The sequence below is a fragment of the Oryx dammah genome, unplaced genomic scaffold (assembly GCF_014754425.2).
Source record: "Oryx dammah isolate SB20612 unplaced genomic scaffold, SCBI_Odam_1.1 HiC_scaffold_13, whole genome shotgun sequence".
NCBI classification, from domain to species: domain Eukaryota; kingdom Metazoa; phylum Chordata; class Mammalia; order Artiodactyla; family Bovidae; genus Oryx; species Oryx dammah.
In genome coordinates, this window is record NW_024070197.1 from 29,385,900 (window position 1) to 29,412,534 (window position 26,635).

At 52.8% G+C, this 26,635-nt stretch overlaps 1 protein-coding gene across 1 annotated transcript; it reads right to left on the reverse strand.

The window, feature by feature from the left end:
- Nucleotides 1–1,045: 1,045 nt before the first annotated feature.
- PSKH1 (protein serine kinase H1) lies at nucleotides 1,046–26,433 on the reverse strand. Its single transcript, XM_040253335.1, has 3 exons — nucleotides 26,313–26,433; nucleotides 14,958–15,984; nucleotides 1,046–3,297 (listed from the first exon to the last, which is right to left on the reverse strand). The coding sequence occupies exons 2-3, from the start codon at nucleotides 15,912–15,914 to the stop codon at nucleotides 2,980–2,982; spliced, it is 1,275 nt and encodes a 424-aa protein (XP_040109269.1). The 5' UTR covers nucleotides 15,915–15,984; nucleotides 26,313–26,433; the 3' UTR covers nucleotides 1,046–2,979.
- Nucleotides 26,434–26,635: the final 202 nt, after the last annotated feature.

Genomic DNA, 26,635 nt, shown 5'->3' on the forward strand with positions numbered 1-26,635 from the left:
TGCTGAGCCTTTGCAGGTCTGTCCATCTCGTGGTGAGTGCCTGGGTTGCAGATGGGAAAGGAAGGGTGGGCAGTGTAGGTGTGTAGGCCCTAGGGGTGAGGAACTCACAGGATGCCCTGGTCTAACCCCTGGCACCCATCACCCTGGGGGCCTGTCCCCACGCCCATCCTGCATGGCCCCTTCCTGGCTCCACAGGTACCCTTCCTGGAATCCCACCACCATGAACAATGATCTCATATTACTGACACTCGCCTCCCCAGCCCAGTACACAATGTGCATCTCACCAGTTTTCCTGGCTTCCTCACATGAGGCACTGCCTGAAGGCCTCACATGGCTGGGTGCCTCAGTGGTGTGGGTAGGAACTTGGGTCAAAGATCTGGGTGGAAGGGAAGGGTAGGGGCAACCCATGTGGGGCATAAGCAGCCCCGCCCAGCCCACAGGCAGTGTGACTCGGGCACACCTGTGGCAGCCGGCTCTGCCCTGCTCACCGAGAGAAGGTGCCAGCAGTACCAGGGGTCATGCTCACCAGCTCCACAATCTGTGCAGGGGCCTCCTTGCACCAGGTGAGCACTGGCCCCCTGTCCTGTCCTCGGCCCTTTCCTGTGGTACTCCCACCCCCATGCACACTTCTCCCCTCTCCTTCCACCAGGATCACTCTGGAGGCCTGCTTGTCTGCCAGAAGGGGAACACATGGGTGCTCACTGATACGGTCTCCTGGGGCACCAGGGACTGCAGTGTGCTCATGCCTGCCATGTACACTCCTTCAGCAGGTTCAGTACCTGGGTCAATCAGGCCACAGCCTAAAACTGAGCCCACCACAGGCTCCACTGGGGTCCAATAAATACTCCCAGTCCTGCTGTCTATTCTGTCTTCCTGGTTCAGGAAAAAGGAGAGGCTTTTGGGGGTCCCACTCCCCAAGTGAACTCTGTTCTCTGGCCCCACACATGCTGAGGAGTCAAGAACCTGCTCGACTAGCTGCGTCTGGGCTGAGCTCCCCATCCCCACCTCCTGGGCAACCCCTTGGTCCCCAGCAAGGAGGCCGGGCTGTCAGAATGAAGTGGCAGCTTTCCCTGGGGAAGGCAGCCTGTTTATTGAGTACAGAGGATACCTTTATAGACTGAGTACACAAAATAAATAACTGCACATTCTCCATCCACAGTCCATGGCGTCACAAAGGCCCAAGTCTCCAAACTTCCTCGGTCCTACTCTCAGGACCAGGTGCATCCTGGCCAAGGGGAAATAAATCCCCAGAGGCACCCGGGGAAGTGAGGGGAATTCTGAGGACAGGGGACTTGGGCTTGCCACTGCCTCGTGCAAGGAGCACTGGAGACAGAGGAGCGGGTTTACAAGGCACAGGTGATGTGGCCCAGAGTGGTGTCTTTGGGCGTGGTTCCCACTGAAAGTGGCACATGCAAAAAGTTGAGGGCCTGGCCCAAGGGAACCCACTATGAGGAACTGAGAGCCAAACCCTCCCCGCTGGCAGGGGACCTGCAGTCCAGCTAAAGCTAAAGCTGGGCCCTGGCTCCTCCCCACTTGCAGAGAGCAGCTGTGGAGGGAGAGGGCTTGGGCTCCAGCCCCTGTCTGTGGTGGAGGGGAGGCACAAAACTGACGGGGGATGGTCTTGCTCAGACCTCTGGGAAAGCAGTCATCCAATTTCACCCACCTCTCACGGGGCTCCCTCCAGACAGACATTCAGTGGGGCCCAGAATGAAAGGGTAATGCTGTGAAAAGAAGCAGGGACAGGGTGGACCAAGCAAGGCCACCGTGAGGAGGGCAGTGCCCCCACGCATTCAGGGTTCAGAGGCAGGTCACACAGTATGGCTAAGTTCCAGGGGGGAGCTGCAACAGAAGCTCAGCAGAAAGGGAGACAGTTGAGCAGTCCCAGGACCCTCCTTCCTTCCCACTTCCTCTTGGAGGATAAAAGGAGAGCACAGTGGGCATTCCTAGGCTGTCCACACGAGTGCCCGACACTAGATGGCGCCCTCGTGCAGCTGCAGAGGAGGGAAGAGCAGCGCCTGAAGTGAGGCAACAACCAGCAGCACCAAGGTTGGAACCAGGGCTGATGCTGGAATCCGGATGGGGCTCTCCCTCAGAAGCCCCCGTCCTTTGCTTTGACCCAGGTGCCCCATCCCCCAGGTAGCAGCAGTGGGGCTCCTTTTAACCCCCCACAGTTGGGAAGGAGGCACCTGGGGAATAGAAAGAACGGGCATCCAAGGGAGAGAGTGAGGTGATAGGAGGCTCTGCAAAGAAGGCACTGAGGATGGTGGACTGGTGGCGGGAACCCTCAGGGCCAGAGGCTGGAGCAAGCCTGCTACCAACGTAGCCACACAGTCCAGAGGGCCAAGGGCCACTCCATGGTCTTCCCATGAGAGATCCTGGCAAGTTCTGGGGCCAGGAGGGGTCCCTGGGGACCCCGGGAAGGAAGACAGATTTGGGCTGGGAGGTGGAAGATTGTTTAGACTTAGCCAGGGGCTGAAAGTCCAGCCAAGGCACAAGTTATAGGCCTACCTGGGCCTCTCACTAGAGCATAATCATGAGGGTCAGGATGCCATGAAACATGGGGGCAGGGGGTTAGGGAGGAAGGCTTGGTAGAGGAAAGGGGAGTTCCAGAAGTAACTGTCCCAAAGAGTCCTGAGACCACGGGATACCCTCTAGCTGGCAGTGCATGCCCCTTTGGTCTGGGGGAGAGCCAAGAAAGAGGTGAGATTGAAGGCCAAGTCCCGCCCTTCCCCCAATATATACCAGAGCACTTGTCCACCAAGAGGAGCATCTGTGCCAAATCAGATAGGGCCCAGGACTCCCTCCGCTCTGTCGCACCAGGTTGAGGCCCAGAGTGAAGATGGGGGCGCTGCAGGCACAGAGAAGGGGCTGGGGCCATTCCCCTACCCTGGACCATGCAGGTCTATCTCTAGAGAGGCCGCTGGGCCCAGCAGTGTGTGGCCCGGCTGGGGCCCGCCATGTCTGCATCCCGCTGGCAGCTCAGCCGTTGTACTGCTGCTGGTAGCGCAGGTTGAGCTCCCGCAGCTCTCGCTCCCGCACTCGGCGGGACTTGTTGGAGCGTGTTGAGCGGCTGGACCGTGTAGACTGGGCAGATTTAGTGCTCTGGCAGCGTGAGGAGGCACGTTTGAGGAGGTTCTGGGAGATGGAGCGGTGCAGATTCTTCATAGACGAAGAGGCTGCCATGCTCACCACCCATGGATGCCTCAGGGCCTGCAGTGCAGTCATACGGGCGCCAGGGTCCACCGTCAGTAGGCGGTCAATGAAGTCCTTGGCCAGGTTGGACACACTGGGCCAGGGCTAGAGGCCAAGGACAAGCATTAGGGCGAGCACACTAATCACTGCCCTCCCCAGGACGAAGATGTCATCCAAGACTCAAGACAGCACTCAAGACCTGTCCAGCAGCCCTGCGCTTGTCCCCCAGAGAGGCAATGCCCCGCTCCTCCCACGTAGATCATTCTGAGCCTCCCCTTCCCACCCAGTGCTGAGCAGAGGCTACTCTCCAGGTGACATGGAGTGTGACAGGAGAAGGACTCACCCCTCCCCAAGGAACAAACTTCTAAGGTGCCCTGGACTCAAAGCCTAGTTCAAGGAGGTAGCCCCAGTCAAGACCACCCATCCTACCCTAGGACACTGCAACTCAGGGGGATCTAATGAGAATGACCAAATCTTCCACCATATCTTAAGCTGCACTTAAGCTCCCATCCCCAGACACCCCATTCCAGGCCACTTCCTAGTCCTTACAGAGAGGGCCCGTCCTCTCTCCAACTGAAAGAGTGGCCAAAATGACCACCGCATTCTCTGCATCAGCTTCAGCCTCTCAGCCATGGAGAGAAGAGGGAAAAATTCAAGGCAACTAGATTTCTTCACCTGATGGGAGGGCAGGGGGATCGCAGGAGCCCGGCAAGGACTGGGACCCTCCTCAGGGGTACTTCTCATGCCTGCGTGACTTCCCTAAGTCACACAGCACTCCCGGCAGTGTCCTGTGCCAGCCTCATCTCAGTGTAGTCCTTCCTCAGCACAAAGCCTGCTCAGCTACATGCACCCTCATGGTGTGTGGCTGCCTCATCACAGCCACACACCAAGCAGCTTGTCTCCAGGTCTCAGCCAGCACAACCCTTCACCTGGCTGAATCCCCAGTTCTCAGGTTGAAAGACATTTGCTCATACTCCCTCTTAGCCCCAAGTCTAAACAATTATTCCAACAATTTCAACTTTACTGTGCTCATTAGACCATGCTCAGCTAGTCATCAGTGCCTATTGCTGGGTATAAAGGAGGCACTCAGCAGAGAGAGACTCAGTGAGTAAACAACCCATGCATGGCACCTGATGGGTACTCTCTCCTGCAGCTGCTTCTAGGACATGGGGCTCAGAGGCCCAGGCCCTCAAGTTACTCTGCTGAAGGAGGGTGCATGCAGCACTGCTCTGAGTCCCTGGCTCTCTTGGGAGCACTCTGGCAAGGGGTCTGACACTCTCCAAAGGGTAGGTGGCTCGGACTTTTGCTGAGCCTGTTCCAGATGGCTTGGTTGGGAGGTCAGGGAGACCATCACCCTCCTTTCTGCGAGGTGAGAGGGTGGTCTGCCTGGTCTACCCCATGGTGCCCTTCACTTTAAGGAACCCCTGAACACACACACCAAGGGACTCAGGAAAGTCTGAGAGCCCACACTTGGGGTGGCTGCATGTCCACCCAGCAGAAACTCTTACACACCATCACCACCCTGCTTCTGGCTTCTCTGAGCTCCAACTCTTCCCCAAGCTCTTCCTCGCTGATGCTGATGTACTGATGGGGGCAGGGGAGCAGTAGGTGGGGAGGGGTAGGAGACAAAGAAAAGACCCATCTGGAGTCCTGAAGACAGGATGGGACAACGTGGAGTTATCATTACTTGCCCTTTGGAAAGCAAATTTCAAATCAACTTCTACTGAGCCAAACTGGAAGAAAGTGACTGAAAGCCCAGGTTTCTAAACAGCTACCTACCAGGGTCCTCCTCACCAATGGGCCAGCTCCTAGTGATTCCTGGGGAGCTACTGGCCTCCAGGAGGCGGGCAGTTAGGGACCCTAAGTCCTGTGCTAAGAGCAGGGAGAGCAGGGAGCAACAGCCCTCCCACACCAGCAGCCTGGTCCAGTTTCCCTGCAGGCAGGCCTGTGTAGCTCGGGGCTCCGATACTGAGGCCGACATGCAGGAGGACTGGACTGGACAGCTGCCACGCAGCTCCAGGCTCACAGTGCCAGAAAGCCCGGGGCTTGCTGCTGCCACCTGAACACAGGCAACCACTGTGAGGGGCCAGCCAAACTAGACCCCAGACCATCTGCACCCCCGTCACTCATGTGAGAGCGAGAAAAATGAAGGCATAAAGCAGCACAGACGGACAAAGCAAACCCGGAGCTGGAATGGCTGGGTCATGGGAATACCTGGGCTTGTGCTGCCCTTTTATGGCCTCCAAGAAAAGGAAAAATCACTGGGGAGCACGCTGCCACTCAGCCTGGCCTGCTGGTGGGACAGCTCCAAGACAGGGCTGTAGCGTAGGCTGGCCAAACAGGGCTGGGGCATGGACTCTGCCCCTGGCCCTCGGTCCAGTCAAGCCAGAAGAGAGGCAGCTCCTCCTCAAATGACAGAACAAACAAGTCGGGAGACTGAACATGGACGGATGGGAGGCACCCCCACTTCAGATCCACACCCTGGCAAACCAAGGCCCCCTGCAGCTCTGGACCAGTCCAGGGCGGTCTCAGAAGCGCCTCTCCCCAGACCCGTACTGGGGGCTTAAGCATCTTCATCTCCAAAGTGACACAGCTCACACCAGGCATCACCTCCTGCTGCCTGTTGCCATTAGCACCCAAGTGAGCCCAATTGATCGGCCCCTCCTCCTCCTCCCCCCAGGCGCTCGCCTCTCCAATTACTGTGTTCGGACAGCACTGTGAGGAATGCCGATGAGCTCATTAGTCTGAGGGCCAGCACACCCTTGCTGGCAGTGCCCCCCGCCCCCAATCTTTGAAGAGCTGTGAGCAGCTGAGCCAGATGGGTCCCTTAAGGCAATGTGACTCGTGCTATCCTGTCCTGAGAGCCAGATTGTGCAGTGGCACCCAGCCTAACCCTCAAACAGAGGGACTTTGCAGTGGGAAGCCAAACAGGCCCAATACAGAAAGGTGGTCCCCAAGCCAGCCCCCTGACAGCGGGACAGGGGCTTATGCTGACCTCCAGAAGAGTGACCCCTTGGAGTCCCGCTGAAGCCTCCAACAGGGCTCACAAAGGAAAAGCAAGGCTTTCCACACCCACACCTGGCCACGCTTCTAGCCAAGTCAAACTCAGCACCTCCTAAGAAAGTGAACAACACCTGGAGACCAACCCACTTGCCTCCCCAACATGCTTGGGCCTCTGCAGCCACATGAGCATGTCTGGCAGCATCTGACTGACCAGCCAGGTAGCATTCTGTTCCTCACATACAGCCAAGTGAGGATAAAGAAAAGGAACGAGATGGGACTTCCTTGGCAGTCCAGCAGAAAGGGGCGCAGGTCTGATCCCTGGTCAGGGAACTAAAATCCTATATGGCCGCGTGGTGCAGTCAAAACGAGAAACAGAAAAAGGGCAACCTGTCCTGCCCTCTAGTTTCCACAGTTCTAACTGCTGGGTGTGGGTAAAGGATGGAACTCTTGCCTCAGTATACTTGGGGCCAGATCAAGAACACATACAGGCCTCAGGTGGGTGGCAGAAGGGATAGGCCCCAGGTACCACTGGCCAGTCTCCCAGAGGCTTCCAGCTGTTTCTGGGCTGGCAGAGGCATGGAAGGGAACATCACAGTGTCAGCCTGCCTTCGCCCCAGTCGCTCCAGTCTCCCTCTGCTGTGGGACCAGAGGACAGCTGCAGTCCTCCAGGTGACAGCCCCCATGCTTCTGTCCAGACTCTCATGAGCTGTGTAGGCGAGGGGCTACAAGGAGAGGCTGTAGGAAGAATGGCATCACCTCTGCCCTGTTTCTGACCAGCCAGCCAGTCACCCTCCTCCTTACACTCCAACCCCCCGAGTCCCTGCAATTCCCGATACTGTAATAGCACAGAAACCAACAGGGTGGAGAGAGGACCTCACATATGAGCACCCCCTTAGCAACTTCACCCGTCTTCACGGTCCTGCTTCTGCAGAACTGCTCCCTCCTGGTGACGCTCAGCAGCAGAATCTGACTCTCCCTTTGGAGGGGGCACCAGTGGAAGACCAGAAAGGGCTTCCACTCCGGCTCAGAGGCTGCACTTCCTCCCGCCCCAGTCTCACTCACTCGCTCCAGCTCTACCATCACAAGGGCCCAGCAAGGATGTTACCTGAACTACAACCAAGTAGCTAAGTCCAAGGGCTAAAGCATGAGAGCAAGGACGAAACAGCTCTCTTGGCTGCAGAGGGAGGATGAAGATGTTTCCTTCCAGCAGCAGGCCCAGCTCACGGGGCTCACCTGAGATTCCCTCCAGTATGTGGGTCTGACCACTCTCAAGCAAGGGGAGAAAGAGGTCCAGTGTCTCTTTGGGATGGCATCTGGGTGACAGACTTAAGCGATGGGCTGGAATGCCCGTGACCTGCATCCTAGGTCCAGCTTGTCTGCTCACAATGGAGAAATCACAGCCTCCTCACTTTTAAAATGGAGGAACTGAATGAATGCTAAGTGTTTTTGAAGCCTGGGTTCTAAGAAGATGGCTCCCCATCTTCTTTTCCCACTTGGCTGCATGTGAGGAACAGAAGCAGAGCCTCTGACACTTAAGCTGTGTTGATGTTCTGACCTCCACGGGTTCTTTTCCAGCCCATGACGACTCTGGGTAAGGTTCCCTGGCAGAGGACGAAGGCCCAGCAAAGAGCTGCTGGGGGAAGAAGGGAGAAGCCTGGGCTTCGCTGCCATGACTCAATTCTTCCCTTTGTCTCAAGACGTGTTTTCAGCTCCAGCACTGCCAGCCTCAGAGGTCCCCTTCCTGGAGTGACGTGAGCCTGAATGAGAGCAGCAAAAGGGCACAGAGGGAATTCTGGGAAGTGGAGCTTCAGGCTTTCTCAGGAGAGCGGAACTGTTAATATGACAAGAAGAGCACACTCTGATGTGGGCCATGAGGAAAAGTCTTTTGAAAAAATCGGCAGAATTAGACACTGTATGGCGACAGAGCCCGCACCTCCTCCTCTGAGCAAGACACTCACATCCTGGTGTCTGGACTTCCAGCCAGAGAGAATCCACCATGCTGGGGTGGGATGTGGTAGGGGGACCTGAGCAGCAAAGATGTTGAGGGAAGGAGTATGACAGGAGAAAAAGAAGGACGATATTACAGTTTTTAAAAGAGGCAGAGAATCTCGAAGATAAAAATAAAATGAGAAAAGGCGTGATAACTTAAAGATTACCAAAGCTGTGTTCTAAACTTGAGATGAAACGAGATGAAATCTGTGCCCCCACGTGTCCCTGCCCAGAGTCCGCAGTGTGAGGACAGGGACAGGGGGGCAACAGGGCGCAAGTCAAGATTGAGAAAGGGTGCTGCGTGCTGGCCTTGGAATCAAGGATGTTGACAACCTGTGTCAGTGACCAAGTGATATCTTTTACCAGTGTCCTGGAACAGCCCCTAAAAGGTTCTGGATTTCAGAGCCAGCTGCATAATGGTCTCCTCTATCTCCACTGCTGAAGTGAAGTGATTTCCAAGGCCCACCCTGGCATTTGTTTTTTGTAAAACTTCCTACCATTCTAACAATTTCTGAGGGAGTTTGAATCCTGGTGGCTGTCAGCATGTCATCCGTACTGTGGCCTCTGTCCCCAGAGGTCTGTCTCTCTGCAACCCTGGGTGCAAATGATTCGGCAGAGGGCAGGCACTTGGTCTGCATGCGCAGGCAGGAGTGAAGAGATGAGGTGACTCAGGGGCCCCCTGGAGCAAAGCTCAGGTCTGGGTGTCATCCTCACACTGGAAGACAGGAACCTCTGAAGAAGGAGAGCTTGGAGAGGTGCGGCCGTGCGGGCTGGATCAGGTCATCATTAACCACCTCGGTGGGGGTGGCTGGGGGATGAGTGTGGGAGGTCACAGCAGATTTAAAGAGGTCAGAATGTGGGAGCAACCGCCCCAGCAGCTCCCAGAGAAACTCAAGGGCCTAGAAACAACAGGGCCTGTGAAACAGCAGAGCTCTGCAGGCAGAGACAGACAATGGGAAGAGCAGGAGAGGGAGGGGATGGATACAGCACCAGAAGCTGCTCCAAACACAACCCACGATAAACCCCTTTGTTGAAGAGACCTTGGCAGGGGGTGGGAAACAGTGGGGATGAAAGGACCTTGGGGTAACAAGGTGCTGTAGGTGGGTAGAGTAAAGTATTTTGGCTAACCTGGCTTAGTGCAACAATGGGGGGAGATGGGCATTTACTTCTGCCAGCACAGGAGGTGAGTGTGTAACCAAGGCAACAGCAGCAGAGAAGACAGCAGGGCTCCACGGAGCCAGTGGTGGCCCAGCGGCGGCCCAGCGGCACACATGAGCCCCTACCCACATGGACAGCGGGAACACAAGGCAATTAAAGGCGTCTAGTAGAATCCAAGCACAAGCCTGGAAATCCGCCACCTGCCTCCTTGCATTCTGCTCTGCTGCCTGTAACATCAAATCTCCAGTCCCATGGCCCCTGGCCGCCCTCCCTGCAGCTCCCAGGCAAGGCCCTACCCTGCTCCCCTGGCAGCTCCCTGTCGGAGCACGTGAAGCAGGCTGCACGAGCAGCCCCACAGGCTCTGGCCCCCTTCGTCTGGACAGCACCAGGACACATCACACGCTCCACATCTCATTTTACCTTTGACATCCCAGGGGAGAGTGGCACGTGTCTCAGTTACTGTAAGACGCATGGCGAGCTGGGATGGTCTCGAAAACATCCCCTCTGGCTCCAGGCACTCACCCTACTGCAGGGCTCTCAGAACCACCACAGGGTGCAACTCGCTGGCCCTGAGCAGGTGTCTCTTGGCCCAAATGGATGGATGGTCAGCCTGCAGCCCAGAGACGGCCCCCTGGAGAGCCAGCCCCTCACAAACACAAGGCCCCAGGGGTGGCAGGTGGGCTTCCTCTCCCACCGGGGTTCAGGCCCCTGCCTGGCAGCACTCACTCTCCTAAGCAAGGCTCTGGGAGGAGCTTTGCCCAAGCCCACCTGTTCCCGGGGCCGTCACCTGGGCCCGCCCACAGCTCACAGACTGCCCAAGCAGAGGAGGGTGACAATTAAAAGCTGCTAAATGTGGCAGACAGCAAAGCTGCTGATGGCCTAACTCTGTCATCAGTCCCACAAGAACCTCTTCATCCATCCTGCCTCTAGGAATAGAACTCTTGACAAAAGTAATGACATTAGGCCCACAATGTTACCTTTCATGTCAAGTGAATCACAGCATCTCCAGGTTGGTGGGACCGTAACAGCCCTCTAGTATGGCCTACAGATGGTGATTCACCTTCTGCATCACTCCTTTAGCAGCAGCTGCGCCAGATCTCCTGGGGCCTCCTGTGAGAGGAAGCTCCTTCAAGGTGACTGTTTGTGTCTTCAACCTGCTCTCAGACTCACACAGGCCTTCCTCATATTTGGCCAACATGTCTCCCTATCACTTCCAACATGACCCCAGCTTGGCCCTCTCCACTCCAGTACCTCCAGACACTGGACAAAAATTCAGATTTCTCCCCTCAAAATCACTTACCACAGCCTTCTCCTTCCCAGAACTCTCTGTTCTCCCAAGATTCCTCCATTTGCTTCTGGGCAGGTTTGGCCAACAACCCCCTAACTGCATCTCCAAGAGGTGCCCCACTTCTTCCTGGGGTCCAGCCCCAGAAAAGAACATTCCAGGTAGCGGGTGCGACCTCGTCTGCCTGACAGTCACGTTTGGGTCCTTGCCCAGAGCATCACTGACAACCACTGGTGCTGCCCTCGAGGGAAGCTGGAGAAAGCACTGTGAACATATGTGCTGATACACATGCTGTCCTCAGAAACCTACAGGCCTGGGAGGGAAGAGACGTCCACAGATGACGGCCTGGGAGAGGGCGGAAACGAAGACTCCAGCAACATGCTGACGCACGCGTGTTGGGGAAAGCAGACTATGGGTCTGGGAAGGCCAAGAACTCTGAAGCCAAGAGGGCCTAGATTCAAATCCCAGTCCTGCCACCCTCTGTGAGGCCCTGGACAAGCTACTTCCTCACTAGCCTCAGTTTACTAATCTGTAAAACAAGGGGATTATACCCACTGGCAAGATTATTGTAGAGATTAGATGTGCTGCGTGTAGCATCCTCAGCCCTGTGCCTGGTACTCAGTAGGCTACAAGATGGCAAGGGTCGGCACTATTTTTAATGGAAGCAATCTCTGAACTGAATAACTGAGAGCTGGTCAAACTTCTTAGGTTGACACTGGGAACAGAGGGAAAGTCCTGAGCGAAAGCCTAGTGTGAGGAGTGAAAGGAGCTAACATCTCGGACCTGGATGGAGGGGAGTATGGGACCGCGGCTGGGGGCTGGAGCATCCAGTGTGCCTCCTTCCACCGCTGGGCCCCAGACAGAGCTGTCAAAGCAGGGCTGGACACACTCCCCAGGTAAGAAGGCAGCTGGAGGTCCCTCTAGACACACTGCGTAAGATGCTGCTCCTCCTGCAGCTCTGCGGGAGGGTCCTGGCCCACAACCCCTCTTCCCTAACTATGGCTCACGTGTGCCATGTGGGGCCCACTCTCAGGGATCCCCGGTCTGCCCCAAACTTCCCCGGGACACCAGGATCCCTCATTCCAAGCAGGGATTATTCCACCAGCCCCCAGTGGGTCTTCCTCTGTGAGTCTCTTGTAGCACTTCCCGATGCATTTCCCTGCTATGGAGAACCCAGACGCCACCCTCCCACCCAATGCTTGGAATCTCCAAAGAATCCCTGGCACTACAGAGCTCCCAGCAACATACACAGGCCCGGCCCAGCCTCGTCAACCTCTGCTCTATTGCTCCCAATCATCTCCTGTTTATTCTGGAGCACAGTCAGCAACATTCCCTTCCTTGAGCTTCCACCTTCTCAAAGCCCATCTGCTGAAGGATGTCCTCTATTCAGGTGCACAGAAAACACTGAGTCTGACAGAGCGGTCAGGAACAGAAAGGAGCACACCAGAGAGGGCCAGTACACATGAGAAACCATTATAAGGGGGCAGGGTGCCGCTTAGAAAGGCATCAAGTGCCAGAGGACTTACTGTCAGAAGAGAGATGCACACCTCCCAGACTCCCTGGGCTCAAAGTGGGCAGGCCTTTACTTGCACAAGAAGCTAGATGGAAACCCCCCTGTAAGACTGTCTTTCTTTATGACTCAGAAACACCTTTTTATTCAGAATGCCTTCATAAGGGTGAATGACCATCACACAGTAGAAGATAGGTGGCTACTGAGGATGGAGGCAGAGCCCAATGCTAAGAAGGGGGGCCAGTTCCACCACCTGACGGGAGCCCCACGGCCCATGTTCCAGACCGCCAGGCCTGTGCTGGAACATGCCTGCCAACAAGGGTCCATTCTGTGCTCACTTCCTATTCCTCGTCCTTTCTCCTGGGCAATCTCAAGTTTCCCGGGGGTGGGGAACAGGCCTTCCTGTCTCTGTCTTCCCCAGTGCACTGATGGGTAGGCATGGACGTTCTTGTCCATGGGGACAAGGACAGAAAGATGCCTGGTCTCCAGCTCAGAGCCTGATCTAATGATAAGGCCTGCTTTCCTAGTGAACATCCCGGACAAACTCCTCCCAGCCCAGAGCTCTCTGCACATGGTGGTGGAACCTGCCCCTGGGGTCAGCCAAGCTCCTGGGAACAGAGAGGGGCCACCAGGGCTGCCCAGGGATTTGCCTCTGGAACTGGGAGCTGTTTTCAGCTTCAGATGAAGAGTAGGGGGGCCAATGATTGGGTAGCTCCCCCCTCACACTGGGAGCCCAACTCAAGCCACGTGACTGCAGTGGAGCAGAAAGCAGAGACTTGAGACGCAGACTGTGCCCACAATCCCCACCCCATTCATTTGTCATTCTCTCATCCTCAGGTAATCAATAGCCAGTTAGCAAGACTCTGCAAGCTCCTATTAGATAAACTGCCTGATCAACAATTGCCAGAATCTGGAACTCTTGGGCAAACCTACAGACTTTTGGAAAGTCTCTCCTTTGCTGGCAACTCCTGGGAAACCTCCTTCCTCCGTAGCTTTGCTACACCACATGGAGCTCCAAGGGCAAGCCAGGCAGGGTCCTGGCACAACACTGCCGCTGTGAGGTGGATTCCGGGTCTTCTGACCTGTGATGAAACCTGGCCCAGAGGGTGACCAGGGTGGTGTCTGCTGTGACCAGCCCCATTGGGGGCTTCCCAGCCAGTGGGTATTTGTGCTATTGAATCCATTTGCAACAAGAAAGAAAACGTGAAAAACTTTAGGGAAGAGCTAGAAAATGTCACCGTTTTTCCTTCATCTGTGGTCAACACAGAGTTGAAGAAGACAGTTTCCCCTCCCTTCCTCACATCACCCTGAAGTATGACCTGGGGAACCCCCCCAGGGAAGGCCAGCCCCCAGGCCCACAGGAGAGAAGTCGCTGACTGACCACAACCATGGCCTGAAGCTGTCAGGGAAGATGACAGCATAGGATCTCAAGCGCTGAGGGCTCTTTGCCTTCAAGAGGCTTCAGGGAGACTCCTATAGGAAATGCTGTAGGAAACGCTGCTCTGGGCCAACCAGTTGAGGCTAGGGAAGAACATTCATGGGAGGAAAGCTGGGTTGCAGAAAGGGGCTAGTCCCAGAGCCCCTTCTGCTCTCTCTCGGTTGTCTGGGAGGCAAGAACAGCAGTGCAGGCTTGGGAGGAACACCGTGGGGAGCACCCTGCAGGCTCCCTCCCTGCCTTGGCAGAATCCTGTCATCAGCAAAGCTTACCTCACCTCCCACATAAAGTCACCCCACATACTTCTCTTCATAGCCTCCCCAAGCGCACCATTCTATCCAGCTTGCCGTGCTCGACATTTCCTGGGGTGAGCCTTGTCTCCTACCCGGTCAGCACCCTGCCTGAGGACCAACTAGTTCTTACTCTTTTGGCACTCCCTTCGGCTTCCAGCAGTGCTGAAACCTAACAGATCTTGTCAGGCATTAGGATTATCAGTGGATCCAAAGACACAAGACTGAAGGCCGCCCGGCTGACTTAGGCTGGGAGGTAAGCATCTGCTGGGTTAAGCATGAGGTACTGCTTAAATTATACTTCAACATTTTAAGATCAGATTTTCTGGCTTCTCTTTCAAAAACTGGACTGTCTGGGTACGTGGAGTCCTCCCTGTTCTGTGGCAAAACTGGGCTGAGATGAGAAGCAGCTGTTCCATTAGAGAAGGCATGGTCACTGGCTCACCAGAGGCCGCTGGAGCAGATGCGGGGAACGCCCTGCTCCACGGTCTCTCGGCCCACCTCTGGGCTCGCCTGCAGTGGCAGTGCTCTCAGCTGACAGCTTCCCACTGCCAGCGCCTGAATCTCTCTGCTTCCTTCGCCTAAGGACTTTCTCCACCACTAGCTGACATGCAGAACAGCCTGGAAGTGCCAGGGATTTAAAGCCTCAGCAAAGAAGTGCTCACCTCATACAATGGTCAGCAGATGAAAACCCCCCCTCTTTCCTGCCCTTCGGTGGGACGATTCTGAGCATGTTCTGCATCATCATTCGCAGGGCCCCCAGTGGAGCTGAGCTCCCTGGGCCACAGCAGCTGTCCACTCCTCCTTGTACCCATCACGGTGTTTCTCCCTTTCTGCCTCATGCTCCTTACCCTTGTGCTTACTGAAATCGCATCCCAATTAAACTATCTGCTCCCAAGTCCTTGTCTCAGGGCTCACTTTTGGGGGAATCCAAACTAAGATACCCTACTAGTCTCACTTCATTATTTTTACGTCATCTGCCTGGCCCCACGAACATGGTCCCGAGAGCAAGTCCACCCTGATCAAAGGCTGCCTGATAGGAACCCCCACCCACCCAGTGCCCTCCCCAACATCCCTGAGATGGGGAAGACTCACCTCCCCCGAGTAACTGTACTTGCCCCGGAGGATCTGCCGGTACAGCCGGGTGCGGTTGTCATCCTCGAAAGGCATGGTGCCACTGAGCAGGATGTAGGCAATGACGCCCAGTGCCCACATGTCAACAGAGTTGGTGTACGGCTTGCGGACCAAGACCTCAGGGGCAATGTACTCAGGTGTGCCACAGGTGGTCTTCATCAGGCAGTCGTCACCCTTCTTGCGGGCACTGGCCAGGCCAAAGTCGGTGATGATGATCTTGGAGTCGGTGCCAGGGTGGTAGTAGAGCAGATTCTCCGGCTTGAGGTCTCGGTGTGTGATGCCCAGCGCGTGCAGGTACCGGACGCCGTCCAATACCATCTGTAGCACCCGAGTGGCGTCGCGCTCAGTGAAAGAGCCCTTGGCAATGATGCGGTCGAAGAGCTCTCCACCAGTGGCCAGCTCCATCACCATGTACACGCGCTCCTGAGTCTCAAACACTTCCACCAGCTGGATGATGTTGGCATGGCGCACCCGGCGCAGCACGCGCAGCTCCGACTCACACACCTCCCGTCCCTCCCGGTACTTGGTCTCAATCATCTTAATGGCGTAGGGCTGCCGGGTGGCCCGATGCTCCACTCGTACCACTCGGCTGAAGCTGCCTCGGCCGATCAGAGCTTTGATGTCGTATTTGGCCGTCACACGGGGGTCGAACTTGGCCCTATACTTAGCTACCCTGGCCCTGCGTGGTGGTTCTGAGGGAGGCTCTGTGTGGCCGGTGCGGGGGTCAGCAGGGCCGGGGTTTGTACCCTGACCAGCTGCTGGGAACGCACCTTTGAGAGGGCCAATGCTGTCCACCTCTGTGATGAAGTGCTTGTACACATCACTCTTAGTGCCACTGAAGGGCTCCACCTTCTTGACCAGATCCAGCTGGACATCCTTGGGCGGCTCGGGAAGGACCTTGCTTGTCCCACAGCCCATCACGGACACGGGGGCATCCTCTCTAGCGAGGCTGGCAGGACCTGCTCTGCAGGCAGTGCCCCGTCTACACCTACACAGATGGAAGAAACGACAACTCAGCAGAGCAGGGACACTTTTGAAAGGACCCCAGCCATCCTCCTGACTCCCTCCCCCTCCATCTCTGGATAAACCTAGCCTGATGACATGACCCTAATATGGTTCCCTGGAAAGGAGGATGGCTTTGACCCCTGAGTGCTCAGAGACCAGATGCCATGGAGGACCTTGATGATAGACTGGGTGTGAGTTCCATGGTCTTGATGGACCTCTCCCTGGGTCTGCTTTTCAAGCTGCTCTTCAACTTCAAAGATGGGCAGGAACACGCACCAGGCTCAACTGTCTCTGCCTCCACCCTCCCCACTACTCTCCCTGGGTCCCTTATCACAGTTGAAGTCCTGTGTTTTTTAAAGGTTAAAATCATTCCTCTGACTCATCTTTTCTGAAACAAGGGTGTGGCATGTTGGAGGCCTGTTCACTAACACTTATCACCCACTAGGGCGAGGAAAGCTGCTTTTCCCCAAGGCTTCCTCCCTCATGGATACTTTCCTGGCCCCCCAAGCCCTCTGTAGGGATTGATCCTCACCCCACTACAACAAACCACCACCCCCTGCCCTGGGTCTCTGCCCTACCTTCACTCTGCCCTGGATAGCACCTACTACTTTGCTAATGCACCATCTTCACCCAAGTAGTTGAACACTTTGTTCCTTGTGTGGCTAAAATGCCACACAAGTCCCAGCACTGGATAAAATCAATCCCAGTGAAACAGGGACCACAAGCCTTAGCATGCTGCCACCAGGGGGCCACCAAACTAGCCTGGGCTTCATTTAAGAAGCAGAGGAGACCTTGAGCTCAGAAAGGACACTAACAACTTCATCCAGATGAGACTGAAGCTGTGGATCGGTGCACTTTGCTTCTGTGGGAAGAGGATCCAGGAGCCTTCCCCATTTGTTTCCTAGACAAAGATGTTCCAACTATTAACACCATGTGGCTAGTGGGGCCCTGGGAGAAGCTGAAGTGCTAAAGTACCACTTTCTAGAGGGTGCTTCTATCCAAGTTTCCCTTCTCAAAGCTTACATGAGGGCCTTATGGGTGAAAGAAAAAAGCTGAGAATGTCCTGTTCATGAGGACATACAGAACTGGGGATAAAATGATCAACTCAGATCAAGCATTTACTGAACACCTACTAGGGATACAAGAGTGAATAAGACGTCCAATGCAGGTTATATTTTAACATACCCCAAAGTATGTTAATACTTGGGAAATACCTGGCAAAGCATAGTCAATAAACTCATAGTCTGAAGAGCAAAACATCAAAACTGGGAATTTCAACAAAACTTTCGTTGTAAGTTCTAGGCTTGAGAAACAACAGGGGACATATGTAGAATGACACTGGGGTTGGGGGAAGCTTCGTGGAGGGGTGACCCCCATGCTGGATATGAAATGAGAATGAGTCAGGTGAGGAAAGGTGGGCGTGTTGTTTCCAGCAGAGAGAATCACACACTCAAAGCCCAAAGGTCCAGAGCAGCACCCTGTGCCTGGGAAGGGACAGTGTGGCGGTGTGAAGACAGGACTGAGGACTGAAGTGTTAGAAGGCCAGCAGGAACTAGGTTGTGGAGAGCAGCTCAAGTCACAGTGAGGAGCCAGGACCTTCCTGGGAGGTGACAGGAAGCTACCAAAGGGTTTACAAGGAGAGGTGATTCTGTGTTTCCAAAGAAATATAAAGCTGAACTGGGGGAGGGTCAAGGTAGACTGAAAGGGAAAGCAAGGACGGTAGCAGCCCAGACCGTGGGGTAGAATGGAAAGCGGTCAGCAGGAGAACTGACAGGGACTGGAGGCTGGACACAGGAGTCAAAGGGAGACAAGGATGGCACTCCAGTCTGTCGCTCAGGATCCTGGGCAGAAGGTGAGAAGTGCAGCAGGAAGGACAGGCTTGGGAAGCAGTGGGAATGGTTCACTTCCGGATGTTTTGAAGTGGGGTGACTGGATGTAGAATCTAATGGTTGAAAAGAGCTGGTCAGGTTCAGAGACTCTGTGACTGCCCAGGGGCAACACCAACCCCCATCTGCAGCCCCATTCAAACCCCACAAAAGATCTCAGGAAAGGTGGCAGAGAGAGACCCAGGGAAGCTTTGCTGGGGCACCACGAGGGCCACAGAGCACCCACAGAGACCCTGAGGGGGATCTGAGTCCAAGAAGGTGCTGACTGATCAATGCCGCCAAGTTTCCCCAGGAACAAGCTTATCTCGGAAACATACTCAAGACCTTGATTACCAATCAGCCCATCAGATACAAAGACCAAAGATTAAGTGCTCAGGTCTTAATCAGTGTGTCAATAAGACTCTCAGAATGAGACTTATTATCTTTCCTCACAGAAAAAGAAAAGAGTCCTCAACCATCACAAGGCTTTTCTCATTCCAATGCCCAGGAGATCCCATATAGGAACTTAGGAAATCACGGTTTAAACAAAGGCATTTATAAACCAAGTTCTTTTTTAGAGGCCAAGGATTAGGACTTTGGACTTTGGGGCTTCCTTGGTGGTTCAATGACTGGGACTCCGCACTCCCACTGCAGGGGGCTCGGGTTCAATCCCTGGTGGGGGAAGTTGTAAGGTGCGGCAAACAAAACAAAAACTGTGGACTTTGGAATTCTGCAGACTCATCTCTTTCTTCAGAGAAAATACAAGACTGAATGCAGGAAAGGGCTACAGCTCAGGGGAAAAAAAAAAAAAAACAACAGCTCTTGGGCCAGGATTCCTGAGGCAGAACACAGGCCCAGATCCCTAAGACCACATGGTGAGTGACACCTACCACCCTTCAGAGAGAAGACAAACTGCACGGGCGACCCCAGCACAGCTCCTCAAGCGTCACTTCTTCCCAGTGGGGAGGCAGAACCCTAGAGCCACAAAATAAATAACTGTCTCCAGATATTCCCACTGGCTCTTACGGTTTAAATATGCATACCTAGTCTGGTCCAGATGAGAAAAACTAAGGTTTACAAAAGAAAAGGCCTGACTTTTCACTTTAAATTAGGCTAAGCAGGGATCTCAAGTCAGCAGTAACACAGTCAAGGATTATCCCTCTCTGACCTTCCTTCTTCCTTTCTGGGATGTCATTTCTCTCACATTTGTTCCAGTTGGAAATGTTTCAAAGATAGGCTGATGCTGGTACTCCACCTTCCCAGCTACACACTGAGAGTGGAGGAAAGAGGGTGCCAATTCTGAGAAGGGGGATTGCTGATGATCTCCAGATCATCACAGCTGCTCCACACTTCAATCGTACCTGCTAAATTCTCTTTCCACAGCGGTTAGGTGAAAAGGCAAACACCAGATAAGAGGCTGGCAAAATTCCTGCTGGGAAGCAGGGCAGAGTTTTCCTGTCCTTAGCTCTCATGTATGTGTTCCCAGAAGAGTGACCAGGGTGGCGGTGAATGAAGAAAGTCTCAGGAAGTGACCTCCAAGGAAGGGCGCACTATACCAGCTCTCACAAGTCACTATTCCATCTCAAGACACCAATGTTTGTAGAGTCGGTTTCCACACTTGCAACTCTGAAAGTGAAAAGTGAAAGTCGCTCAGCTGTGTCTGACTCTTTGTGACCCCAGAATGCTGGACTGGGTAGCCTTTCCCTTCTCCAGGGGATCTTCCCAATTCAGGGACCAAACCCAGGTCTGCATTGCAGGCAGATTCTTTACCAGCTGAGCTGTAAGGGAAGCTCTGAGCTAGAGTCAAAGGACTGCTCACAGAATGTAACTGAGCAGCAGGTGTGCGCACTCAGCACTACTGTCCTCACTTGCAGATGTGACAGGCCCGAAAGGCAGAAATTTACCAAAGCCACGCAGAGAGTGATGGCCGACACCAAACCAAAGTCTGTTTCTCCATCCAGAGCTCCTTTTGCCAAACCATAAAGACTCCAGAAGTGCCTGGGCCCCAGCCAAGCTCCAACTCACCAAGTCAAGGCTGTGATCCCTCCTCATAACACTCAGCTCGTGAATCAAAGAACCTTTACCATGGATCTTTTCTGAGGGGCGTGTCTTCTGAAACCTCCGTTCCAGGTACGACCTGGATCATGCTGCTCACTGCTATGCTCTAGATTATGTTTAGATCTAGATGTAACAAGTCAAGATCACCAGACTTGTCAGCCTCTTGAGGGAAGAGGACACTTCTCAGATTTCTAGAACTCTCTGGCTCCCAACAAAGTGGTGAACTCAGGGCAGCCAGTGTTTGTTAACACTGAGCAAAAGGTGGTCTGGTTCTCAGATTTCTTTTGGCTGCAGGGCAACAATTCCAGAACCTCAGAAATTTTCAAGTGGCAGGAAAAGGCCACACTGGCGGTTAGACCAGAGCCACCATTTCTGGGCGTCTGTATAAATGTCCTCAACAACAGAGGAAGCCGATGCTCCTGGGTCTGTTTGGGTCTTACGGATTGTTATCTGAACTCCAAAGCAGTTTGTCCATAAGCTGCCAGACCCATCTGTGGGGAGCTCAGGGGCCTCGCAGCAGGGGACAAGGATGGATCCTGAAAGTTTTCCTGGCCACAGGAGTCTGCGGATGTCTCCTAGACCAGTGTCCCTAGGCACCCAGCCCTCTTCAGTAACACCTTGTAAGATTGTTCTCCATGGCAAAGCTTCGCAACCTCTTGCCTGCAAAGATCTCTATATTCTGCTCTCGTGTTTTGAAAGGGTATCAAAATGAAGTAGGCAGTTATCTCTCAGGAATCCCAGAAATAAGGAACTGCTTAAAGCTCAACATTCAGAAAACTAAGGTCATGGCAGCTGGTCCCATCACTTCATGGGAAATAGATGGGAAACGGTGGAAACAGCATCAGACTTTATTTTTGGGGGCTCCAAAATCACTGCAGATGGTGACTGCAGCCATGAAATTAAAAGACGCTTACTCCTTGGAAGGAAAGTTATGACCAACCTAGATAGTATATTCAAAAGCAGAGACATTACTTTGCCAAAAAAGGTCCGTCTAGTCAAGGCTATGGTTTTTCCAGTAGTCATGTATGGATGTGAGAGTTGGACTATGAAGAAGGCTGAGCGCCAAAGAATTGATGCTTTTGAACTGTGGTGATGGAGAAGACTCTTGAGAGTCCCTTGGACTGCAAGGAGATCCAACCAGTCCATTCTGAAGGAGATCAGCCCTGGGATTTCTTTGGAAGGAATGATGCTAAAGCTGAAACTCCAGTACTTTGGCCACCTCATGCAAAGAGTTGACTCATTGGAAAAGACTCTGATGCTGGGAGGGATTGGGGGCAGGAGGAGAAGGGGACGACAGAGGATGAGATGGCTGGAAGGCATCACCGACTCGATGGATGTGAGTCTGAGTGAACTCTGGGAGATGGTGATGAACAGGGAGGCCTGGCGTGCTGCAGTTCATGGGGTCACAAAGAGTCGGGACACGACCGAGTGACTGAACTGAACAAAGCACTTACTCAACATTCAAAAGACTAAGATCATGGTATCCAGTCCCATCACTTCCTGGCAAATAGATGGGGAAACAATGGAGACCATGACAGACTTTATTTTCTTGAGCTCTAAAATCACTGCAGATGGTGACTGCAGCCATGAAATTAAAAGACACTTGCTCCTTGGAAGAAAAGCTATGACCAACCTAGACAGCATATTAAAAAGCAGAGACATTACTTTAGCAACAAAGGTCCATCTAGTCAAAGGTATGGTTTTTCCAGTGGTCATGTATGGATGTGAGAGTTGGACTATAAAGAAAGCTGAGCACCGAAGAATTAATGCTTTTGAACTGTGGTTTTGGAGAAGACTCTTGAGAGTCCCCTGGATTGCAAGGAGATCAAACCAGTCCATTCTGAAGGAGATCAGTACTGAATATTCGTTGGAAGAACTGATGCTGAAGCTGAAACTCCAATACTTTGCCCCCCGATGTGAAGAACTGACTCATTAGAAAAGACCCTGATGCTGAGAAAGACTGAAGGCAGGTGGAGAAGGCGACAACAGAGGATGAGATGGTTGGATGGCATCACTGACTCACTGGACATGAGTCTGAGCAAGCTCTGAAAGTTGGTGATGGATGCGGAGGCCTGGCATGCTGCAGTCCTTGGGGTTTCAAAGAGTTGGATACGACTGAGCAACTGAACTGAACACAGCACTTCTAAGCATCAGGATGCAAGTGAGGATAGCAGGCAAGAGTCTATTACTTTAGATAAAAAACGCCTGACCCTCACATCATACACAAAAATAAACTCAGAATGGCTCAAAGACTTAAATATGAGACAAAAGACCATAAAATTCCTAGAAGAGAACATAGGCAATACATTTTCTGATATAAACTGTACCAATGTTTTCTTAGATCAGTTTCCCAAGGCAACAGAAATAAAAGCAAAAATAGGCAAATTGGACCTAATCAAACTTAAAAGCTTTTGCCCAGCAAAGGAAACCATAAAGGAAACGAAAAATGAAAAGACAACATACTGTACAAATGTATAGATTGGCAATGCATAAGAAAAAAACTGGAGGAATATACACCAAATACACAACAAATTATTTTTAAAAAATGACTAGTGTTTGCATCCAAAGACACAGTTCATTATTCACTTCCGTAATGCTTTAACTTTTAACAGTTTCATAATAAGAACAGTTACGCCTTCTTTTTGGAATACAGTTAACTCAGGACCCCATTGCTTATCAAACTTCACCTATGCACCACTGCTCTACATGGTAAGAATTAGTGAGCAGAGACTTCTGCTTTAGGGCTGAGATGAAAAATTTTAAAGTTTGTCATGTCCTCATTTATCCTGACCCACAACTGCATCTGAGACATCCCACCAACTGCCCATCCCATCATTAGAAATACAGCCTCTGGCAATGTACCTGGGGGTCTCCTTCCAAAATGCCAAAGTTCAACCCACAATTATTTCCTGAGCTCCTGCTCAGGGCCAGAACTCTGCCAGGGGCTGTGACGGACAAAAAGAAGGCAGTTATAACCTCTGCTCTCAAGGAACTTACAGCACAGATGGTTCCACATCAAGAGTCCCCTGATTTACTACTCTTATGATACCCTGCTAGGCCACTTCCAGGCCAGCAAACTAGAAGGGGGCCCTTTGTGATCATTTTCCTCCAACAAATGAAAACAGCACATTTTTCTACTTTAGCATCACATGGGATGCCATGGCAACAGAGGGCTGTACCAAGAATTAGCTCAGTGATGACCAAGCCAACACAAACTGGCTTAATACTCACTGAGTAAGATTCTTGGAAGAAAAGAAAGTTCAAATAAATAAATCTCTCTCCAGCTCTCAACAAGCAGAATTGTTTCCTTTCTTTCAGCGCTGTACTTCTCAAATACTTCTCTGTGCACTTCGGGTCAATGGAGCTATTCTCAAGCTGTCTAAAAGCTTAAGGGTCAATACTTAGGCACAACTACAGCCAATTCATATCACACACTTAGGAAGCACTGAAGATCAAAGCTGCCCATATAAAGTGCTCACACTTATTAAGTAAAATAAAAGCCTAAACCAAAGTCTCACTCGTTTAACTATGAACTTGTTAGTGACAGGGAATCCTAGTACTTATTAATTCAAATTTCACAGACACTAGTATCTTCAGTGGAGAAGGCAATGGCACCCCACTCCAGTACTCTTGCCTGGAACATCCCATGGACAGAGGAGCTTGGTAGGCTGCAGTCCATGGGGTCGCTACTAGTCGGACACGACTAAGCGACTTCACTTTCACTTTTCACTTTCATGCACTGGAGAAGGAAATGGCAACCCACTCCAGTGTTCTTGCCTGGAGAATCCCAGGGACAGGGGAGCCTGGTGGGCCGCCGTCTATGGGATCGCACAGAGTCGGACACAACTGAAGTGACTTAGCAGTAGCAGTATCTTCAGAGTATTCCATTCCAAGTGAGGCGCAGCTTCAGGTCAGTGTAAGAAGCAAACAGGTTTCCTGAAAGCTGCACTTTCTTTAGCTCATTTATATAACTTAATAGGAACTGCAATTAGACCTGGACAACGTAGTGAGTTAGCAAGCCCGCCCTCCAATGAGTCAGCAATCCAAATGTCTTCTAGGGGAACAGCCAACTGAAACTGCCCTCAGTAGAGGCACAGTTTTGCCAAAGCTTTCCCGGATGACTAGAAATTATCTCAAGGAAATTTATAACATAAGATAGCTTCCTACACAAGTCTCTATCTGAAGAGCAGACATAAGGGATGAACTCTGGGAAGAATAGCCATTAGTAATGACAGTGTCTTTCATTTCCTGAGTTCCAAGTGTGCTAAGCATCTTATATAAGGGCTTCCCTGGTGGCTCAGATGGTAAAGAATCTGCCTGCAGTGCAGGAGACCGGGGTTCAATCCCTGGTTGGAAAGATTCCCCTGGAGAAGGGAATGGCAAACCACTCTCCAGTATTCTTGCCTGGGAAATACTGTGGACAGAGGAGTCTTGCAGGCTACAGTCCAAGGGGTCACAAAGAGTCAGACGTGACTGAGCAAGCGTCTTATATGCACTCACTCCTCTCTCCAACCACATAAAGTAGGTGTGATCACTCCTATGATGGGATGAGCAAACTAGGACTCAAAGAACCTCAAGATATCATCAAAGTCAAGAACTGAACCTAATTTTTTCTTACTCCAAAGCCCATACTTCTAACCACCAAATCTTCCTGCATCCCCAAGATACAATGAGACTGCAACAGTTGTGTGTGCCAAAAGGCACAGCTAGCCCTTCCCACTGGACAAAGATGCAACCGTTTCCTGGTGTGATGACAAAGATCTTCAACCAAGGAGAACAGTAAAGTCATCTAAGGAGGTTTTTGCTTTCTGAGATATTTTTCAGCTATGCCAACAGAGTCTTAGTTAGCTGAGGCACACAGGATCTTCAATCTTCGTTGCAGCATGCTGGATCTTTAGTTACAGAATTTGAACTCTCAGCTGAAACATGCGAACTCTTAGTTGTGGCATGTGGGAATCTAGTTCCCTGACCAGGGATCAAACCTGGGGCCCCTGTATTGTGAGCAAAGTCTTAGTTAGCCACTGGACCACCAGGGAAGTCCCACATGGAGAGTTTTTGTTTTTTTTAAAATACAGATTCCTACCAGATTCGATACCCTAAATAAAAATCTCAGAGAATGAAACTCTTGAATTTGTATTGTGAAAAAGCACCCCAGGAGACTTCAGATCAAGGCTGCCAAGGCTACACCATCTACCACATGCATAAGTGTGCATGTGCAAACAGGACATACACATTTGCTGTGCTCATCACAGGTTGTGGCCCCTGACATGTGCTCACAGGCATAGCTGAATTTGTATGCATTCTTAAATCAGCAACCTATCACAGCCAAGTTAGCTCCTATGCCAGCAGAGCCAGACACTGAGATGCAGGCGGAAGACACAGTCCCCAGGCCAACCATCAGATGACACAACACAATAAACTCCAAAAGTAGTCACATGAACTGAAGTACAGAGGAGTCAACAGTTACGTGTGAAGGGAGGCTTTTCCAAGGAAATTAAATCTAAGGTGGATTTTAAGGGACAGACGTAAAATCTCCATACTGGTAGGGGGAAAGAAGAGAACTGCAAAGTGAAAAAAAGTGCATATCTAAGGCAAAAGTGTATTAAAACATGAAGTTAAGGGCACATTCACATACTTCCAACACCAAACTGTAAACAGGAGACAGAAGGGCCCAGGTGTTGACCTCGGGGTTATGCCTCTACCAGATTATGAAGAGACCTGAAAGTCTTGCTTTAGGCTTGGCCTTTATCCTGTAGGTACCAAGAAGCCAGTTTTAGGCAATGAACGGATTTATTCAGATTTTCAAGTGGGAATTAGCACTTCATAGCTTCAAGGAGAGGGCGTGAACGTGGGGAGCAGGATTTTCCCTTATAAAAGCAGAGGGATAACTGGTTTGCAAAGCAGGCGACCCGGCTCGACTTGGGTGTGCTCCTCCCCAGCCTGAATAAGGAAGCGACCAGCTGTCCCCCAGCCCTGGCGTTCAGTCGCAAAGGAGGTGTGGAGGAGGTGCCAGACACGAGAAGGCAGTGAGGACAACCAGGTTAATTCACCATGACCAACACCGACTGGTTGGCCAGCAGGCAGGTCAGCTGACCACGTCCACCTGGCCCTGAGACAGGCTACTCAGCAGAGCAGCATGTTCAAAGCCAGTTAAGCCGTGGACACTGGGGACCCCAAGCAGCCATAGCCTGGCCTGCTCCGCGGTCCCGTAGGCCCCGGCGCAACCTGTAAGGGCCGAGGACTTCGGGCATGGGCCGAGGACTTCGAGCATGGGCCGAGGGCTCCGGGCTGGGCAGGGATGGGCCTAGTGCTCCAGAAAGCGACCGGAGCTGCAGCTCGTCAGCCCCTCCCGCCCATGGGGCCGTCGCCCTGAGCTAGGCCGCCTCACCTCGCGCGGGCGGCGGGCTCTTCGGCGTCTGAGCGACTGTGCTGACCCTCTCCGGGCCACGGGTATAGCCACGGCCACCACCGCCGCCGCCATCCTCAGGCGTCAGCGTCGTGGCGTCATCATAGCGCGCGCTTTACGCCAAAACAAATCCCAGCCACCCACGGGGCGGGGCGGAGGCGGGCTCGGGAGAGCCGGCTACGCGGTTGGTTGCGCTCCAAGCCTGTCCTGCCAATCAACGTCTTAAGTACAGGGTCGTTCTCATTTCCCGGAGGGAGTGTCTCTGTATCTCCAGGTGTCTCGACCCTAGGTTTGGGCAGACACCG